Genomic DNA, 22,400 nt, shown 5'->3' on the forward strand with positions numbered 1-22,400 from the left:
ACACACAATGGGTATAATGGAAGAAGATCCTAAATGTAGGATCTGTGATGAGGGTGAAGAAACTATCACACCTAATCTGCGAATGCATGGCATTGGAGAGCAAAAGATACAGATCCTTTGGGACAACTAGACCTGTAGAAATTGTGTCTAACAAAAAACTGGTAAAGGGACTCCTTGCACTATTTAAGGGCATTGGTTGGCTTTACTAGATATACAAGGAGAGATGCCACACAATAAGCTCAGTTTCCGTGTGGGCAGTTGCGAGTTAGACCAAAGCTGTTTTAGCTTCCCTGTCAAAATCAAATCAAATCAAATATGAGAACATAAAAGTAGGTTTACACTGTATCTCCCGAAAAATCTGCTTTATGCACTTCCTGTAATAGACACAGGTAACATTCTGCAGATTACTGATAGGCTCACAAGCAAAAAATCAGCAGGATTAGGTGGAATTTTTGTTAGTGAGATGATTTGTTCACTAAAGAAACTGCATTCTTAAAGGTGTATTCAACTGACAACTTGAGACTAACTGTAGTCAAACTGTCACAAAAAAGGGCGGAAAGAAAGACACATTCAGAACTGTATGTAACTGAAAATTTACAAGAGAAAAATGCTCTAGATTAAGCCTTAGCATCAGGAGACAATGTGTGTGTGTGTGTGTGTGTGTGTGTGTGTGTGTTGTAGTCTTGTTGTTGTTGGAATGTGTGAGGGTTTTCTACTTCTGAAGAGGGGCTTTGTCCAAAAGCTGAAATCTTTCTAGAATTCTTTTTTACTGTGCCTGCCTGGAACCCAATGCCTTCTCTGTGTGGTGAATAGCAATCTGTCCTTTTCATATTATTATTATCATTATTATTATTATTATTATTATTATTATTGCTTCCCTTTCTTAATGTCTACCTAGATCAAACCACATCCCCAAAGGTTGGTGTCTATGGAATAGACAGACAGACAGAATGAATGTATGAATGAATATTAAAGGATTATTGCCTGTGCCTTCCACAACCATATGTTTTGGTAGTAATTTGTATTGATAAGCCTTTGTTTGTGTGAAGAATCATGGACAAATAATTACAGATCTCAGTCATCTTTCTGCTCTGTCTGATTATTCTTTGTAATTGAAATCTCAGTAATATAGAAATCTGAAGCCTCAAAATTAAAATACTTCTTAGTTTTTTGTTCTAATTGTACTTTGAAGATAAAGTACATTTCACACTCATTTTACTAATTATCAATAATTTTTTTACGCAGAACAAATGTATCTTATTAACTCCATACCACATGAAAGTACAACACTATTTTAAAATTAAGACCATTCTCTGATTAAATATTACTTCTGTAACACAACTTACTCATTTCACTACGTCTGTGTCTTGTAGAGCTAACAGAATGGAAACTTCATACCATAAAAATGATCTGCTTTGAACTGCAAGTTCAAACTGTTTAACCTTGTGTTTCTTTTATGCTTGCATAAAATTCTAGCTGCAGATTGAAATCACACGTAAGATGAAATATTACTTACAGAATCCAATTCTTCATTTCGGTCACCTGTCCAAATGTGGACAACAGTGTCAGCACTAAGTCTAACTTCATTATCAAAGACCTCCTGCCACACTATGGACTTTGAATTAAGATTTGATGCAATGTCAACAATCTTCTGAATATAATAACTTTCTAGATCTTTGCTTTCTGTAATATTATGCTCACTCATAAAGTCCAGAATATCTTGGTTGCTTTCCCTGAAACATTTTGCAGAAATGAAAAGTATTTGACTGGCATTACTACACAAAATATCAATGATACAATATTGAAATAATTAATTATGAATGATAAGAATCTTGTATAATCTGATATATTTACTGAAGCTATCTGTGGATATTGATTAGTATGTACTTTTTATCTATCCTAATATAATTCTAACATTTATTTCATTTCAAAGAATTTATAAATGAAATATATTCCAAATAATAATGAAATACAGATTGTAAAACCATTAGAGAGTTTTGTATTTTACTTATATTTTCTGGTATGCTCTAACAAGCATAAAAGAATTATTAAAACTAATGCTGTCCTCAATGTTCAGATTAAGCACTACAGTGATTTACTAAAACACATTCCTATTGGCAATGGTGTTTCTCCACATTTCTCTCACTTTTAAAGTCACCAATAGGAGGAACTACAGCAGAACAAACTCCAAGCCATGATGCAACTTGGCATTTTCCACATATACAAATCATTACCAGAGGTAGAAGGAATTATAGGTGACAGAAAACATACCCAGTCTGACTGAGGTCTGAATCCCTAACGTTTGGATTTGTAGTCTGACACACAACAAGCTTTGGAAAGAAATCCAATCCAAATGTTTATCACAGAATTCTGTTGCACGACATCTGACGTTAAATCGAAGAGATTGAAGATACATAATAATATTCCAGAAAAGAGACAAAATTCGATATGGTACTATATAAGTAACTGTTTGGCAGAGAAATCAAACAATGGAAAATCCAGGATGGAATGCAATAATACCAGAGAAGGAAAGTTGCTACTCACCATATAGCAGAGAAGCTGAGTTGCGATAGACACAATAAAAGGATTCACACAATTAAAGCTTTCAGTCATTAAGGCCTTTGTCAGCAGTAGACACACACACACACACACACACACACACACACACACACACGTGTCTGCAGTCTCAGAGAGCTGAGACCACACTGCTAACAGCAGCACCAGTGCATGATGGAAGTGGCGACGGTGGGGGTAAGGAGGAGGCTGGGGCGGGGAGGGGGAGGGATAGTATGGTGGGAGTGGCGGACAGTCAAGTGTTGCAGTTTAGACGGAGGGCAGGAGAGAAGGTGCGGAGGGGGAGGGATAAGTAGCGGAAAGGAGAGAAATAAAAGAAATTAAAAGACTGGGTGTGGCGGTGAAATGACGGCTGCGTAGTGCTGGAATGGGAACAGGGAGAGGCTGGATGGGTGAGGACAGTGACTAATGAAGGATGATGCCAGGAGGGTTACGGGAACGTAGGATGTATTGCAGGGAAAGTTCCCACCTGTGCAATTCAGAAAAGCTGGTGTTGGTGGGAAGGATCCATATGGCACAGGCTGTGAAGCAGTCATTAAGATGAGGGATATCATGTTTGGCAGCATGTTCAGCAATAGGGTGGTCCACTTGTTTCTTTGCCACAGTTTGTTGGTGGCTGTTCATGCGGACAGACTGCTTGTTGGTTGTCATGCGTACATAGAATGCAGCACAGAGGTTGCAGCTTAGCTTGTAAATCACATGACTGGTTTCACAGGTAGCCCTGCCTTTGATGGGATAGGTGATGTTACTGACCGGACTGGAGTAGCTGGTGGCAGGAGGATGTATGGGACAGGTCTTTCATCTATTACAGGGATATGAGCCATGAGGTCTCCTTGAGTCTCGCTTGAAGTTACTTCTACTTCTGTCATTGGTTCTCCATCCAAGATAAAACATGCTATGTCTTCCTTACCATGAAATTTTCAAACCACTCATCTTTTTCTTATATCCCATATGATCATACGTACATTAATAAATGTTTGTGTATTAAAGTGTCAAACACTTTTAAGAAGTCAATGAATATTGCAAACTACTTCCAAAATGTCACGAGAGAACAGTGCAAGTTGAGTTTTGCACAAGACGTGTTTTCGAAATCCATATTTGGTACAGAGGTGGTCATGTAAGTTGAAAATAACTCATAACATTTGAGCTCAGAATGTGTTCTACAACTCTACAACAGATGGACATCAATCAGATTTGATGTTTTTTGTTCAAGGATCTATGGCATATTATGGTTAAAATCAGTTACCACCTCCTGGAAAAACTTAATAATCTGTAACTCGTCAGCAATATTCCACACAATCATCCAACAAACTCTTATATCAGGTTTCACATCCTATGAGCAACAGCTATACTATGAATATCTATGGCCTCTTAGAATGCTGATCACTCTGCAGTGATCTCCACCAACTTAGGAACTGTTTGAACCATTCTTATTTTTATGTCTATGTGACATCTGCAAACATCTACAAAATTGACTTACTTTGAAGATTGTGAAACTTTTGATAAAACTTGCTACAGCATCTTTGCTGGACACATTTACACATCTGGAATGAACCAGGACTTCAGTGAATACAGTGGGTGTCTCAACTGCTACCAAACAACCAATGTTGCAGCCAATGACAGGACAAAAATTTACAACTGACCTCCTCCACTAAGGAAATCCATTACTATGCAAGGAAAATTTAAGCTCAGATACTTTTCTAAAAGGCTTCACATATTTTGTCTTAGCCTAAAATTAATCAACATGGTGCATGGTTCATTCTGTACTTACCAACATTCAAATCCTACTTCGTCGCCACCAAGATGAAAGTACTCATCAGGGAAAACATTTACAATTTCTTCAAATAATGTCTGAAGAAATTCGTATGTAAAGTTCTTTGTGGGGTCAATTGGTCCATATGTGCCATCTGGAGAACCAGTGGCATTGTAACACGGTGTCAGCAGATCAGGATAAGCTTCTCCCCATGATCTTGTGTGTCCTGAAGGATGATATATAAATATGGTCACTTTATGATTAAATTTAATCTCCGTAAGCAGCAACTTAGTAATATTTCATATCTCTGACAGACTAAGGGGTGTTCTCTTGATTAAACAAGGTATTTGCTGTATCATTGTGGGCCCCCTCTTGTACAAGAACAACAACAAATTAAAGACTAAATAAATTAAAACTGGCTCAGAAAACTATGTCAATAACTGCAATAAGGTCACCCAGATGAACTAAACTAAACCATTCCTGTTACAATGGCAAATTTACAAAGATATATTTAAATCACTTGTGTTTGATGTGTGTTAAAACCATTTAGTACAGATTGGTTCTAGTTGTTTAAAATGTCTCCGAATGTGCTAGCTAACTGTGCTGGTATGCATCTTTGTGGGGCAAACATTAGTGTCAAATGTAGCATTCACAGTTCTTTTTCTAAATAATGGAAATCACTGGATCATGTCAAATTTTGAGCTCCACTGGCTGTAGAGGAAAAAGACTCAAACTGGGGACTTTTCAGGACATCAGTTACTTTGTGGAAGATTAACTTTTGGAATGCATGAAATAAGACAATGAAGGAAGCAGTATGAGAAATCTGAAATGTAATCAATAACAGCACACAGGTAAGTGGAGAATTCACAATTTATACCAATGCTGGATACTTGAGGGGCAGAGTTTTGTAGTGATTATACAAATATGGAACATTGTATAGTGATAGCATATTATATACATCATTTGCTCTCTCACAAAGAGATTTTTCCTTCATGAAATGTATCTAACTGTAAAATTAATAAGCAATACAAAGGTTCAGAATAGGTAGTATTATAGAAGATGTAATACTATAAATCATATTTCAATAAACTAATTACGAAACAGTATAAGCATTTTTAATTACATACCTGGAGTATCAAATTCTGGAACAACTCTTATTCCTCTAACACGCGCATACTCAATTACTTCAGCAACATCAGCAGGACTGTATACAAATCTCTCAGGGTCATAAGAACCTTTTTCACTGAAAAAGATTAGGAGAAGTTTTCATTTAAAGTAAGTAAAGAATATCAACCAACAATGAGTTGAAATATGTTAATTTAAATAAAAGAAAATAACATTAAACACCAGTTAATCAAGCAAAATTAAAAACAAAACACAGAATCTCGGTTTATGACCACATTTATTACTGTAGGCAATTTTTTAATCTTGAAAACTACTTTATATAATATTTAGATATGATAGCATAAATATTTCAGGCAATAAATGTTCTCCGTGCACTGGTCCATGTTTGGAAGGTTTCACATTCTCTAACAGCTCATGTCTTTTATTAGCTGTTTGTGCAGTCTGAATTAGATTACAGTGTGAATTTTTAACACAGATTTATCAAATTGGCACCAACCAAATTAAACAAAATGCAATACAACTGCATTAAAACCTTCATCAGTATGATGCCTTCAGCAGCAATCAATGATCATCTCTTGGAAGCAGTCAAAATGCCTCTTCACATTTGGCACCAGTTCCTAGTAGATAAAACTATGTTGCAGAGAATTCTGTCGGCTGTCCTATAAGAGCTTATTTGAACCAATTCTCAGTCATAACAACAAATGCACTGCTGAACAGCGACCACCACTTAAAATGAACCTAGTCCACCAGAAGAACCACTATTTCAAAAATTCCTTTCTGGCAGTTACTCCTTTTGTGCAACATCCACTGGCTCCCCAAATGTGAACCATTTATCATTAACAATATACTCACAATATGCATTAAAATTCAGTGTCCAGATGTGACTAGAATATTCAATGATATATCAAAAATAACAGATCAACCATATGTGGGTAGCATCTTCTTTTGTCCAGATTTCACAGCAGAACTGTTTTAACCCCCAGTCTCAACTGTTGCTAGTCCCTGTCCTCTGTCTACCTCTATCCCATTTCCTATCCCCACTCCAGCCTCTCATAGGCCTTCCATCCCTGCCAGCTCATAGGCATAGCCCTTTCCCTTTTTCTGCTTCTCTTTCTTTTTCCCATCCAGCATAGTCTCCCAATTCTGTAGCTATCAGTTAACCATCCTTCCCCCACCACACCGCTGTACACCCCACTGGCACCACTACAGTGTCTTCCACCACCCCCAGCCTACTACCTCCCCCTCCTTGTCCCACATCTCTTCTATACCTCCACTACCTTCCCCAGCCAAGATCACTACCATCACAATAGGACCACAGTTCCCAATGATAGTGGCAGTGTCTGTTCGCTCCTCATTGCCTCATTTGTGGTAAGCAGCAGTCTTTCTAATTTGTATCAATATTCCATCCCAGATTTTTGACTATTTAGAGATTTCGAGAAGAGTGTTCAAATGAAAAGATACGAAAGGTCATAACAACCAAACTGGCTGGCATTTGCATATTCCGCTTTACAATAATGTAGTGAGATATCTCAGGATGTGAATAATGCCCGGAGTTGTTGTGCTTGTGTGTGGGCAGATGACACAGGAGAGAACCAGGCAGTTGTGTTTTCCATCTATATGACACAGCAGTATGTGTGAGGACTTCACAGCGTTCACATAACATAATGACACCTGAAGAGCAGCAAAGTGTCGTCAGTGTTTGACTTGGACAGGATTTGTGATTGGTGTAAAGAATGGCAGCTAACTATAAATATAGATCAATGTAAATTAATGCAGATGAATAGGAAAAAGAATCCTGTAATGTTTGAATACTCCATTAGTAGTGTAGCGCTTGACACAGTCACGTCGAGCAAATATTTGGGCGTAACATTGCAGAGCGATATGAAGTGGGACAAGCATGTAATGGCAGTTGTGGGAAAGGCGGATAGTCGTCTTCGGTTCATTGGTAGAATTTTGGGAAGATGTGGTTCACCTGTAAAGGAGACCGCTTATAAAACACTAATATGACCTATTCTTGAGTACTGCTTGAGTGTTTGGGATCCCTATCAGGTCAGATTGGGGAGGACATAGAAGCAATTCAGAGGTGGGCTGCTAGATTTGTTACTGGTAGGTTTGATCATCACACGAGTGTTGCAGAAATGCTTCAGGAACTCGGGTGGGAGTCTCTGGAGGAAAGGAGGCGTTCTTTTCGTGAATCGCTACTGAGGAAATTTAGAGAACCAGCATTTGAGGCTGACTGCAGTACAATTTTACTGCCACCAACTTATATTTCGCAGAAAGACCACAAAGATAAGATAAGAGAGATTAGGGCTCGTACAGAGGCATATAGGCAGTCATTTTTCCCTCGTTCTGTTTGGGAGTGGAACAGAGAGAGAGAAGATGCTAGTTGTGGTACGAGGTACCCTCTGCCACGCACCGTATGGTGGATTGCGGAGTATGTATGTAGATGTAGATCTCTGACTGTAGAAGGAGTTAACTCAGCCAATATTCGTTGCCAGATGGTTGCCTTATATGGTGGAGACTGTTTCTTACAAGTCAGTGAGAAACTGGAATCTGTATTTTTGTAAAGGCTGGGCATGTTTGAATGATGACATGAGACCCGGCCAGGCAAACATGGTAATCACTGCCAAACTCACCAGAACATCCCCAGTGATGAGAGCTGGTGCCATTACTTTGAGCCAGATGCAAAGTGGGACAGCACACAATGGAAACATGCATCATTACCTCCCCTACAAAATTCAAAGCTATGCCTTCAACAGGCAAGATGAAGCTCAACGTATTTTCTGACATCCAGTGCCCGACTCTCAATGAATTCCTCGAGCAAGGAAAAACCATTAACAGTGACATGTACTGTGAGGTACTCTATAGTCTATGCATGTCCAAGAGTAAATAGCCTATGCTGCTCATGGATTCTGCTCCACAATAACACACATGAACAAGTTTCCAGTCACACACAGTGTACTCACCATATTCAAGTGGGAGCAGCTTGAGTATCAGCCATACAGCCCAGACCTGTCACCCTGCGGCTTTCCATGTATTTGGTTCACTACAAAATGAGTGTATGAGTACCAAATGCTTCAGATCAGGATGGTGATCACCTTTTCTTCCAAAGTTATGGCCATGATACAAGCAATTTGTTTTGTATGGATCCAAGTTATGAATGACAAAATGCATCATCCCAAGTTGTTTGAAAAGATTAGCGTGGAGTTCAGAAGTGTGCTCCACATATGACCATAACTGTTCTTTGTTGTGGTGTGAGGAGTGTTTCATGCTAATATGTTGCCACAAAACTTTATACCATATGATATTATGGATTGAAAATAATCATAGTGTGCAACTGTAGCATATCAAAGTAAAAAAAGACAGGAGAACAACCTTAAAGCAAAAATTGCTCCTGATAACCACTTTAATGTCCTGATAGCATTATGTTTCCAGTTCAGCCCTGTAAACGAGAAAATTTGAAGAGTACGCACTTTTTATAATCTGGTCATTATGTGCAACAACTACTTCTGGGCTCTTGTGCTTCATGAGGTAGTGAATGAAATTATTCTTCCTTAAATTTATGGACAGAGAGACAGTTGTGAACCAGGCCACACCTTTCTTGAGGACATGATTGACAGGAGATTAATTTAACAGCTGAGATGCTTGCATCATCAGAAAACATTGTGAACTTAAAAAATTTACTGACTGACAGAGAGACATTGTTTACATATATCAGGAACGGCAAGAGCACAAATAACAAACATTGCAGGCAGCACTGTACCCCTCTCAGCAGTCACTGCATCTTGTGATATCCTGTTTGAGCCATATATAACTATCTCATGCCTTCTGTCTTTAAGGTACAATGTAAGCCAATTCTGTAAGTTCATAATGATATACCTTCTCTAAAAGTATCTTATAGTTTATACAAACAAAAGCTTTGGACACCATACAAGACACCAAATGGCAACTTCTTACTTTCTAGGGCTCTAACAACACCGGAAAATAATAAGATTGCATGACCTGTAGAACCTGTTTTTTGAAAACCAAACTATCTACTGTCAACTTTTAACTACATTCATGGGATTATTTATTACCCTATGTGTCTCTTTTGTTCACAATTCCATCCCAACACTGCCACCCTGTTTCTATGTAATCTTAGTACCAGGTTTGCTTTTACATTTTGCAGGCGCATGGTAATCAGTGACCATTATTTCCATAGATAAATCCAGTTGGGATCAAAGAACTATGAGGTTATAAATGTTACTTTTCTTATTTGTTAGTACAAGTTTTTTTTTAATCTTTTAGAAAGAATGGAACAATATGTGAAGGATGATCAAGTTTTTGAGTTGTTGTTAGCTGGTGAAGACTGCTCACTGATTGGGTACACCAGACTCTCTTCAAGATGCAGTGGAGTTTAGTGAAAATGAAACAGAAATATCTGATCATGAACAAAGTGAAACAGAGGATGACAAAGAGGTAGAAGAAGTGATGGTTTGTGAAGAAAACCAAGAAATGATAAGACAATCTGGATATTTTTAAGAAAAAAACATTATAAATGAGAGTAGCAAGATGGTCGATTGTATAATGTAGCCAGATAGATAAAAAATTTACTCACCAAGCAATGGCATCCTGTCCGCTAAATCTCCCCTGACCCATGGTTCTGGGTGACTTTTCCAAAATCTACCCATTTTCCTAGAGCTCTCCCGTCCTTTTTCTTCACTGCTTTTCCTTCCCCTTCTACCCTTCTGCCTAAAGGAACCACTGGCTCCAAAAGCTTGCCTAATTATAACCTTCTTTTATGTTTGTGTTTGTGTTCTGCCACCACTTGGTGATTAGATTTTTTTCTTTCTCCAATTACATTATATTGCCAAAAATTGACTGTTTTCAAGATTGTGGATTGGTATTTTATAAAATAACCCAGCTTGGCAGTGACTGAAGAAAATATCAAAGAGAGAAAAATGAATTTCAAAAATTTTTCTATGGACTTACAGACTGCAATGGATTAAGTTTTTTGCAAAAATTTTGAAAATGATAGCAAGGTCAACAAATATATTGTGCAAATTCAGGTGGAACCAAATGAGCCAAAAAAGTCAAAGGTGTTACATTACCAAATATGTCCATGCTTTAAAGAAACAAAAACTACAAAACATGTTCTGAATATCAAAAATACATGTGCAGAATGCTTTCCATTGACAAAAAGGTATTTCTTGACTGATGATTGAAAATGAGTGCTAGGTTGATTTATTCATGTACCTACTGTCATTTTTTAAACTGAAATTCATTGTTTATTGCTTTTCTTTATTGTTTATTTAATTGATCATTATTTGCTCTCAAAATAAGTTTCTGAACATTGTTCGAGTAGATTTTCTTTGTTTTTTAATTTGAAAAACTGTATTTAAGAAACACCTTAATTGTTGGTAAGATCATGTTTTCCTTTTTAACAAGGAGTGTTTTTCATAAATAGAAACGTTTCTTTTATTGATTCTTAAACAACAGTTTAGAAAAAACATAGAAATAAATTTGTCTTTTGGGGTTGAAAACAATTCCACAAAGTTAATAACTTCATGCTAAATAGCAAGTGTACTTAAGGTAAGATGTTCAGATATCTGAGATGTACCTGTATCCTGTTATACATAAATTTTTCAAGAACTTCAGAAAATGTTGTGAAGAACAAGATGGAGTGGTAAGTCAAAGCACTTTTAGCATCCCCAGTTTTGTAAAGAGGTGTAACAGCAGCACACTTCATTCTTTTTGGAGTTACATCTTATTTAAGGGAGGTACTGCACATGTGAACCAAAAGTTTTCATGTTTCATAACAGCAAACCTTCAACAATTTACGTGAAATATGACCTAGGTTTATAGAGGTTTTACTTTTCAGTGAGTGTATGATTTTTTTTTTTTTTTTTTTTTTTTTTGTGGTTCCGGGTAGTTACATGTCAATACATCTGCAACTTTGTCAGCAGAAGCATTTCAACCTGCTTATACAGTGGAAGCTAAAAAGTGCTGTTAAAAATTTCAGCTGCTTCTCTGCTGTCAGTTATGGCTGAATTGTCAACACTTAAAACAACATTTTTCATCACTTCCACTTTCTCTTTGCCATTACATTCCAGATCACTTTGATTTTATTACTTGGGTTCGCAATTTCAGGCCTGAAGCACGTAATCTTGCATTTTTTGATGACTTTGCCTACAATTTTAGAGCAGAATTTATAATGACTTAGCTGTGAAGAATTCACAGAACATTTTGATGCTTTGTACAGTTGTCTCTTTGCTTCGTGGGATACTCTTAAGCTCTAAGTAACCCGCCGTTCCTTAACATTCTTTGTAGGACAGATTCCATATCTCCTTTCAGGAAATAAACGTCCAAAAACTGTCGCTACCTCAGTCTTGAATAAACTGTATTTTGAATTAGTATCACTTGCACAATAGACAGGTCTCCAGTTAGTTACCCTGAGGCATGATCTGCCAACCTGTATAGCTTATTGCAGTTTTCCACAGAGGCCTAGTATCACATTGGAGGATATTGAAGCTGTTAAAGGTAAGCTTTTATCCATCATGGTCAGACAGACCACTTATAACACTTTCAACAAAAATATTGTTAACCTTACTCTGATTGACAAATATGTTGTCAATGTGCTGTAAGAAACTGCAGTTTTGCTAGAAAAACCTACTAAGGGAACAAAGTTTAAGGTGTGTATAAGCATAATATGTTTGAACTCTTTCTTATGAGAGAGGGTAAGACAGATTCTAATTTCTTAGCAAATACATCCCAGAGGATGTGCTGTGTACAGCTATGACTGCCAATTTCGAAACTGTCTCTGAAAATTTAACATCATACACTCAAAAATGAAGCTCCATACAGAATTTTTTGACATATATTGCAATAAATAATAGACTGGAGTTTTTTAACCTCCTCCTCTCATATGTTTCTTGCAATAATATAGACCTAAAACATACCTGGGAATAGAGAGACTCAACACCAGTAGTGATGTTATGTTCTATCAGGCAGAGAATGTGAACACCATTTATACCTTCCAATTCTTCTATATTCACTACAAACTGGGACAACTTATAGAACAGATCTTGGATATTCTGGTGAAATACTGTAAGCTTTGGGTTGGAGTTGGAGGAGGGGGGGGGGGGGGGGGGGGGGGGGGGACCAAACTGCGAGGTCATCGGTTTCTGGCAGGATGGGGAAGGAATTCGGCCATGCCCTTTCAAAGGAACTATCCTGGCATTTCCCTGAAGCGATTGAGGTAAATCATGGAAAACCTAAATCATGGCCGGATCCGTAATTGAACCGTCGTCCTCCCGAATGCGAGTCCAGTGTGCTAACCACAGCACCACCTCACTCGGTCTTAGGTTGTCTGAAACTTTTAAGACCACAACAGATTATATTGTTACTAGGATGAACTTTCACTCTGGATAAGCCACTTCTTGCAGATTGTTGCCATTGGACAAGATCTGGCTGAGTTGATCCTTCTCACCAGTTTTTCTGGCAGGTGCATTTATGACAATCACTGGTTTGCTTTCATAATTATTTGTTGCTTTATTTACATCTTCATGCCAAATTTATTCAGATGCACTTATGTCAAAGCAGTAGGTGGATCAAAACAAAATGTCCAGACACTCTATGACCAAACAGGTACTGAAACAGAGGATGACAGACTAAATGCCAAAATACTAAATGTCTTTTTCCAGAGCTGTTTCACAGAGGAAGACTGCACTGTAGTTCCTTCTCTAGATTGTCGCACAGATGACAAAAAGGTAGATATCGAAATAGACGACAGAGGGATAGAGAAACAATTAAAATCGCTCAAAACAGGAAAGGCCGCTGGACCTGATGGGATACCAGTTCGATTTCACACATAGTACGCGAAGGAACTTGCCCCCCCCTTCTTGCAGTGGTGGGCCCCTTCTTGCAGTGGTGTACCGTAGGTCTCTAGAAGAGCGTAGCATTCCAAAGGATTGGAAAAGAGCACAGGTCATCCCCATTTTCAAGAAGGGATGTCGAACAGATGTGCAGAACTATAGACCTATATCTCTGACGTCGATCAGTTGTAGAATTTTGGAACGCGTATTATGTTTGAGTATAATGACTTTTCTGGAGACTAGAAATCCACTCTGTGGGAATCAGCATGGGTTTCAAAAAAGACGATTGTGTGAAACCCAGCTCGCACTATTGGTCCACGAGACTCAGATGGCCATAGACATGGGTGCCCAGGTAGATGCCGTGTTTCTTGACTCCCGTAAGGCATTCGACACAGTTCCCCACAGTCAATTAATGAACAAAGTAAGAGCATATGGACTATCAGACCAATTGTGTGATTGGATTGAAGAGTTCCTAGATGACAGAATGCAGCATGTCATTCTCAATGGAGAGAAGTTTTCCGAAGTAAGAGTGATTTCACATGTGTCGCAGGGGAGTGTCGTAGGACCGTTGCTATTCACAATACACATAACTGACCTTGTGGATAACATTGGAAATTCACTGAGGCTTTTTGCAGATGATGCTGTAGTATATCAAGAGGTTGTAACAATGGAAAATTGTACTGAAATGCAGGAGGATCTGCAGCGAATTGACACATAGTGGAGGGAATAGCAATTGAATCTCAATGTAGACAAGTGTAATGTGCTGCGAATACATAGAAAGAAAGATCCCTTATCATTTAGCTACAATGTAGCAGGCCAGCAGCTGGAAGCAGTTAATTTCATAAATTATCTGGGAGTAGGCATTAGGAGAGATTTAAAATGGAATGATCATATAAAGTTGATCGTCGGTAAAGCAGATGCCAGACAGATTCATTGGAAGAATCCTAAGGAAATGCAATCTGAAAACAAAGGAAGTAGGTCACAGTACACTTGTTCGCCCACTGCTTGAATACTGCTCACCAGTGTGGGATCTGTACCAGATAGGGTTGATAGAAGAGAGAGAGAAGATCCAACGGAGAGCAGCACGCTTCATTACAGGATCATTTAGTGATTGTGAAAGAGTTACGGAGATGATAGATAAACTCCATTGGAAGGCTCTGCAGGAAAGACGCTCAGTAGCTCGGTACAGGCTTTTGTTGAAGTTTCGATAATATACCTTCACCAAGGAGTCAAGCAGTATATTGCTCCCTCCTACGTATATCTCGCGAAGAGACCATGAGGATAAAATCAGAGAGATTAGAGTCCACACAGAGGTGTACCGACAATCTTTCTTTCCACGAACAATATGAGACTAGAATAGAAGGGAGAACCGATAGTGGTACTCAAGGTACCCTCCGCCACACACCATCAGGTGGCTTGCAGAGTATGGATGTAGATGTAGATGCACAGTGAAATGATTATCATTTCTCAGTGTTTAGTAGCATAATTTTTTTTAAACTTCTTACGGAAGTTCTTGAGTTTAACTAATCAGAATCTAATTTCTCTATCAACACATGACCAGTTTGACAGATCATATCCCATTGGTTAATTAGTAAGTATTATGCTTTACGATGCAGATGAGAAAAATTCTGTCTATATGATAAAGTTTAATTGAAGTAGCAACTTTTGACATGATGGCTGCAATTATTAATGATAGGTGTTACATTAGTAAACCGTAGTAACTGCAGTGTAACAAGCAGCTTCTTAATAAAGGCACTGGCTTACTTCCAGTACACGTCATCTGCCCCTACTACAATAACACAGCAGAGCCATTATTTGGAAAATCAGTGCATTCTTTATGAATATCCACCGCCACATCATATTTCACCATCAGTAGTACATGTTATCCGTAATAGAAACTGCCACCAGTCTGGGAAATTGAGAACATACCTATCTATGAAGTTTTTTTTGACTGCATTTTTCAGCATGTGCAGCTTTTGTTTTTTTTCTAAATCTTCACTGTGTCATTACACATGTTTTGCAAAGCAGACACAACGATCATCATATTTAGATGCAGAGGATTTAATGTTTAATTTTGCACTGTTTGTGATGCATTCAATTTCTCCTCCATGTCCGCTTCCACATTGGTTATTGTTTCCACCTGGCATCATTAAAGATTGATCTTTGTGCATTACTGGAATAGTACAGTTTTCAAGAATTTTATGCCTGCCTTGGAGAGCAGTGTATTTCATTTCCCACGCTTAAATATAGCTTTGAAGCATCCTTGTCCTGACAATCTTTAAAACCTTCTTTTCACCATCAGTAACATGTTTTAAGTTCATTTTGCCACATTTTTTGTGAAACGAATACTTACAGTTTCTACCTCTGTACCTCTCCTCACTCTGTTGCTATGGAACGCAGAATAATCACCATTAGGGTTCTCTAACTCAGCCAACAAAAATGGAACTCTCACAGGGTCACTTTGTTGTCCATCTGCCTGTCTGTGTCTGCCTGCAAATGTTTGTTTCACATGCAATTTGAAACACAGTATGTGCAATAATCGCTGCTGGATATTAGATGATGAATAAATTCCGAAACGTGTCATATGAGCAACAAAGTCATTCTTTGCCTGATGTTTAACTTTTGCCATTGTGACCCAGACAGCCTGAATGGAGAACTACTGATTATTACAATAATGGTTGCCTGCCTCCTGTATGATTTTGTCACATCTATATTGTTGAAATTAAAAGTGTCTTGAAAACCTTGGAATCCCCAGGACCAATATCTTGCCAGTAACATCATTGAGAACAGGCAAAAATGGTCAAATGCTCAATCCCAGAATACATTAACTTTCTATGTACACAATTAAGTTTGTTAAAACCCTCAGTGTGTGATGCCTACTCACACCTGACCAGTTTTTTTTTTTTTTTTTTTAATTCATATTTACAAAGTACACTTTCACACAGTTTTACACTCAGAGCCACCTTAGTAAATAAATATAAACAGCACACAGCAGGTTACTAACCTTAGAAGGGGAAAAGCAGCACTCTGGTAAGGAAAGCTCTGATCATCAACAATATGCCAATGAAAAACATTCATTTTATTATAGGCCATTGCATCCAAAGTCTTCTTTATGTAGTTCATTGGAATGAAATGACGGGATGTGTCAAGAAGCAGACCTCTGTGGCTGAAACGAGGGATGTCTGCTATTGCTAGATTATCCAATATAAGCTGAAACAATAAATACAGAACAACATTATTTTACCTGCTCATATATGTATTAAAATAATTAATGATATGAATATAATAGAGGGAAACATTCCACATGGGAAAAATACATATAAAAAAACAAAGATGCTGTAACTTACCAAACGAGAGAGTGTTGGTATGTTGATAGAGACAATGAAAAACACAAACACATACACAAATTTCAAGCTTTCGCAACTCAAGGTTGCTTCATCAGGAAAGAGGGAAGGAGAGGGAAAGACTAAAGGATGTGGGTTTTAAGGGAGATGGTAAGGAGTCATTCCAATCCCAGGACCGGAAAGACTTACCTTAGGGGGAAAAAAGGACAGGTATATACACACACACACACACACACACACACACACACACACACACACCTGCACTTATACAGACACAGGCAGACATATGTAAATGCAAAGAGGTTGGGCAGAGATGTCAGTCGAGGTGCAAGTACAGAGGCAAAGAAGTTGTTGAATGACAGGTGAGGTACAAGCGGCGGCAACTTGAAATTAGTGGAGGTTGAGGCCTGGTGGGTAACAGGAAGAGAGAATATCCAGTCCTGGAAAGTATCCTGTCACAAGTGGGGCACTTTTGGGGTTATTCGGTGGGAGGTTCTGTGTTTGAGGGGATGAGGAAGTGGCTCTAGCTATTTGCTTCTGTACCAGGTCGGGAGGTAGTTGCGGGATGCGAAAGCTGTTTTCAGGTTATTGGTGTAATGGTTCAGGGATTCAGGACTGGAGCAGATTCGTTTGCCACAAAGACCTAAGCTGTAGGGAAGGGACCATTTGATATGAAATGGGTGGCAGCTGACTATTTTTAGCAACAGATGACATTGTGCAGTAAAAACAAGGCATATGCAAAAAGTAAGGGCCTCTAGGCCATAATAAAAACATTCACTAGTAAAAGCTCTCATTGCCATTTTAGTTTCCTATAAAGCTATTTCATTTTTCTGCTTCACTTCTTAGCTCATATCCTTCAAAATTCTTAATACTGCCAATAGACACGTCAATCTACGAGAAACTGTCCTAATGTTTGGAATTATTAGTTCCTTTCTTGGGGAGGAAGACGGATTGGTTGGAGGAGGTTATAAAGCAAGGGCAGGTGATTCAGATGCCAGAATAAGGAGGTGTCCCCACCCCCAGTCGTGAGGATGAGGGGAGACAAACTGCAGAGTCTCCAAGTAGCCAACATCAAATACTATGTGCTGACAACAAAGCTGTGCAGAATAATTGGATAAAATTCAAAAGCACTGTTCTATACCCCTTAGACAAGCAAGTGCCAATCAAGGTTTTAAAAGATGGGAAAGACCCATTGTGGTTTAATAGCTAGATCAGGAAGTTGCTACAAAAGCAAAGAGAGTTTCTTCACAGATTTAAGCAACATCAAAGCCTAGCTAACAAGCAAAAGCTGAATGAACTGAAAATGAGCATAAGGGGAGCAATGAGAGAAGTGTTCAATGAATTTCAAACTAATCTGGCCAACCAATCTGACAAAAAAAACTATAACAAGTTTTAGAATTCTGTAAAGTCAGTAAGCAGATTGAAATATATTCAGTCTCTTAGTGACTATGCTGGGATGGAAACAGAAGCCCAGAAAACTGTATTCAGGCTTCTGGAATTGTTTCATGGTGGAAGATCATAATATGTTTCTGTGTTATCATACAGAGATCATGTTGCTACACCAAAGTTGGCAACATGAAACAATACCACAGGCATAAGTGAGGGCTTGTTGCAACCAGTAATGGCATATGGGAGGTACTACAGAAGACCATGTCTCCTCTATAAGCTCTGCAGTACCCCCATGTTGAGGTCAAGATAGTGTCGAGCATACCAGACCTTGCCCAATCCGAGACCTCGGCTATAGCAGTGAACATCACCGAGCAGGATAGTGACTGTTACAGTTTCTGATGCAATGTACTTTGTAAATGATGCTTTTCATACGGTAGGAAAACAGTTTGTTAATTAGTGCATCAAGTGATGCACTACTAGTTAATGACAGATTGAAATTATCCAGTAATCTTTTATTCATTTATGTAGTCAAGTGAACTATTATTTCACGTGTTCTACAGTAGTTTTCTGTGCCACAGTACTGAGCAATCAGAGACCCACAGTTATGACTGGAGGATTTTAGTTTCATCTGTACACAACAGCTTCCTCCTTCCAACCACTGCACAAATGTTGTAAATGCAAATATTTATACAAATTAGGATGGAATAGAAAAGCAGCTACAGCTGCTTAATAATGGAAAGGCTTCTGGACCAGATAATATACCTGTGAGATGGGTTCCCATCTAGCACCAGTTCACTGTAGTTCTCTGGACAATGAATGACACCTAGAACTGGAAGGGTGGGAGGGAGGGGGGGGGGGGGGAGGACATCACGCAGGTCATTCCTATTTTCAAGAATCGTCATAGTACAGATGAAAGTAATTATAAACCTGCTGCATAATTATGTTGTTTTTGGAGAACTAAAACCTTCTCTACAAACAAATCAACATAGATCCTGCAGAAATCTTGCTAAACTCGCATCACTCTCTTTGTCAATAATATCTAGGGCATCATAGACAAAGGCACCTTTATCGACACAGTTTTTCTCGTTTTCAGGAAAGAATTTGATACAGTTCACATTGTCATTTAGTAAATGCAACTCCAGATAGCCACAGATGTTAGGACACCACTTCCGAGATTCGGGGAGGGGTGCTGGCCCTGGATCAAATACCCTGGCAGATAACTGACTAAAGCCAGTGTGCTGATCAGCCTGGATGTGATGTTTAGGTGGTTTCCTCACATCTGACTAGGTGACTAGCAGGCTGGTACCCATGTTCCACTCCAGTTATATGATTCACAGAGATCTAGAAAAGTTTCAAAATTTTGCATGAATAACATTACACACAGCCAGTTGAGGTACACAGATTCCATTCCACTTTGGAGCGGTGCAAAGGGATGGTGATAGAAGGAGATTTGGCTGACCACTCCCTAAGATTAAGAATGCTAAATTAGAAAACAACCATGCCAACCCCTTGTAGGTACATGATAAAGGCAAAAGGAAACGAAGAAGATTGTCATTTAGTGAACAAAATTTAGTTTACCAAGTACTGGGCCAATTTGATATTGGATTCAGGACAAGTTTTGAGTAACACTCCTCAGTGTACTTTTTTTGACACGTGTAACTACTTCAAGTACATGAATGCAAGGAAGGGGTAAGATTTTTAGATCATTAAAGCTAGGTTTGCATGGCTTTCTGGCACTTGCTTGTTTCATTAGCCATAACTACTGTATGTTTCCTGAAAACTGTTTTGGTCTGGTGTACATTTCTCCGAATAATGATACTATATCACAGTACTGAGTGTACATGAGAAACTTGTATGGCCTAAACTGTTTCATTACTAGTGTTGCTCTAAAAAAATTCTTACTACATAGTTCAGTCTGCTAGTTTTGAATTTAAAGACTTCCTTGAACATGAAACCCAAGAAATTTAGTTTCAATAACAGGTGGGTTGCAAGACATTCCTTACCTCATACTGGTTCTTGAAACTAGACTTCAGTGTTATAATTTGTGTGTCTTCAAGAATCTGTCTCAGGTCACATTTTTCTATTAGTTCCATGACACTCTGCTGTATGTTAAACACACACTTCAATTTACACTTCCCTTCTCTGTATATATTCAGTATCACCTGTTAGCCATATTTGATAAAGGTCCCACACACTTTAGCAGTATTCTAGAATGGGTTGTATACAATCTGCCTTGCAGACTCCTTCCATTTTCCCAATACTCTACAAATGAGGCGAAGTATTATCCATGTTTGAGCGTGTATGTTCCATTTCATATCCCTACAAATTGTTATATACGGTTTATTTGTACAATTCAACCAATTCAAACTTTGTCACTTTCCTGTTGTACATTTAAATATTGTGCAAAGCGCACAGTTTTACAGTGTTGCATGTTTAAAACAAGTTGCCAGTCTTTGCACCACTTTGAAATCTCCCATGTGCTGATAAACATACTCAATACATACTTCCATTGTACTATACTAGTCTTTTCATTGGAAAGAAATCATAGCCACACCTCTATTTACCTAGTCACTTTACAAATTAATTTTTTGTACAGAATATAACCCAAAAGCTCTAGAAACTATGATAGGTATTATATACCATTTAAAAGATATACAAAAATATACATACACATACTGCACAAACTATTTAAGGTTTGTTTCAGTTTAGTAACTGGGAGAACTCATGTTAGTACACTGGCATCACCTGTATCAAAGAAAACAGGGGATCTGCTTTGAGATTTTGAGATACTAAAGTAAATGCTGGGCATCTCCTGCACCAATGCATGAATGTGGTACATCCACTGCTTATCAGGGAGACAGCAGGTGGAGATAATGCAACAACAGTAATTAAAGAATATTTCACTGGGCAAAAATTTTTGTGATTCCTTTGATTCATAATACAGGGTAACATTTGTGACTTTAGGATCCAACTGCTTTCTTTTCGCGGTGCATTTTGATGCCAACTACTTTTACAAGAGCACACATGTGATTGCAGCAGCATGCAGTCATTGTGAAATTCACGTGTGACTTGACAGACTTTTCCACATGCAAGTCAAATCTTTTACAATACTGTTGCATATTCAAAATGACATCACTGATAACAGTATATAGGAACAGTTGCATATAGGTTGATGGTCAAAACCCGGTTTTCAGATACTTGGGACAGAGAGATGTACAATTTACATTGCAGGCCACTGTGCCTTAGGTGAACTTAGAACCATTTCACTGATACTTACAGCATCTGCAGTCTTCACCCGCGTAGCAACTTGAGAGAATGTTTCGAGACCACGCAGGATACCCCACACCGAGGCAGAAGTTAAAAGCATTGCTCCTGGCAGGTCTGGACTGTTAATTCTCAGCTCATCTGCAAGAGGAAACTCTTGTTATACACACAAAATCAACAGGTTACCAATTTGTAATATCATCCAAAAACAAAGTTTGTCAAGTAACTGCTTCAGTTTTCCAAGGGCAAGATTAAAAGTTGGGTATACCATATTGTAAATAGAATAGCGACAAGTTTTGATTGTAGTGCATCTCCCCAAAACAAGCATTATACCTGGCATTGACAGTTGCTGCATTTGCACTTAGACAATCTGAAGATGACACTAGGTTCTCAAAAACAGTAGTCACACTTTGTGATTTTTATTATCAGTAAATTGGAGAAGCTTGTTCATCAATAACTTATTCTCCATTGACGATATGTCATTTTTCCCAAACTGTATATTACTTCTTTAAAGTACACTAACAACAAATTACAACTACTGCTGATGTACTCACACTGATAATTGTGGGAAGGAGTAAAATTTCTTATTTCCTGAATGATTCAAGATACACAAACAACATTTTTGGCAGACAGTAGCACACAGAGGGAAGTGTAATTCTGTTAGAAGGAAGAGTAGTACATTTCCAAAATAAATAAATAAAAAAAGAATTGCAAAAGCAATACCACTTCACAAGAAAGGAGAAATGTCAAGTTGCATTAGTTTTCCCTCACAATAATGTAAATTTCTGGATGAAACAATACATAACATCAGTGAGAGGCAACCAATCATTTATAGCAGACTGATGTGTGGCAGACACATTACAAAAATTATGAAAAGGATGAATAGCTACTCACTGTAAAGACAACAGGTTGAGTTGCAGAAACCTTTTACAAATTGAGGTTTCAGCCACACACTTCTCCAGAAAAGAAGCCAAACAGACATTCAAACAAGCAAGCACACTTCGTGTACACATGACTGACACCTCTGGCCACTTCTGCCATATAGCTTATGTTTTATGGCACAACTGGAGATATGGAAAATTAATGAACTGTTCTGCT

General features: G+C 38.3%; 1 protein-coding gene across 1 annotated transcript in view; it reads right to left on the reverse strand.

The window, feature by feature from the left end:
- The window catches only part of LOC124798275 (beta-hexosaminidase subunit beta-like), a 133,689-nt gene that overhangs the window by 14,753 nt on the left and 96,536 nt on the right, over nucleotides 1-22,400 (reverse strand). The window contains exons 3-7 of the mRNA XM_047261596.1: nucleotides 21,316-21,443; nucleotides 16,310-16,515; nucleotides 5,455-5,570; nucleotides 4,346-4,553; nucleotides 1,517-1,733 (exon numbers count right to left, since the gene is read on the reverse strand). Of these exons, the coding sequence (XP_047117552.1) occupies nucleotides 1,517-1,733; nucleotides 4,346-4,553; nucleotides 5,455-5,570; nucleotides 16,310-16,515; nucleotides 21,316-21,443 (875 nt within the window). The remainder of the gene's footprint in view (nucleotides 1-1,516; nucleotides 1,734-4,345; nucleotides 4,554-5,454; nucleotides 5,571-16,309; nucleotides 16,516-21,315; nucleotides 21,444-22,400) is intronic.

The sequence above is a fragment of the Schistocerca piceifrons genome, chromosome 5 (assembly GCF_021461385.2).
Source record: "Schistocerca piceifrons isolate TAMUIC-IGC-003096 chromosome 5, iqSchPice1.1, whole genome shotgun sequence".
Lineage (NCBI taxonomy): Eukaryota > Metazoa > Arthropoda > Insecta > Orthoptera > Acrididae > Schistocerca > Schistocerca piceifrons.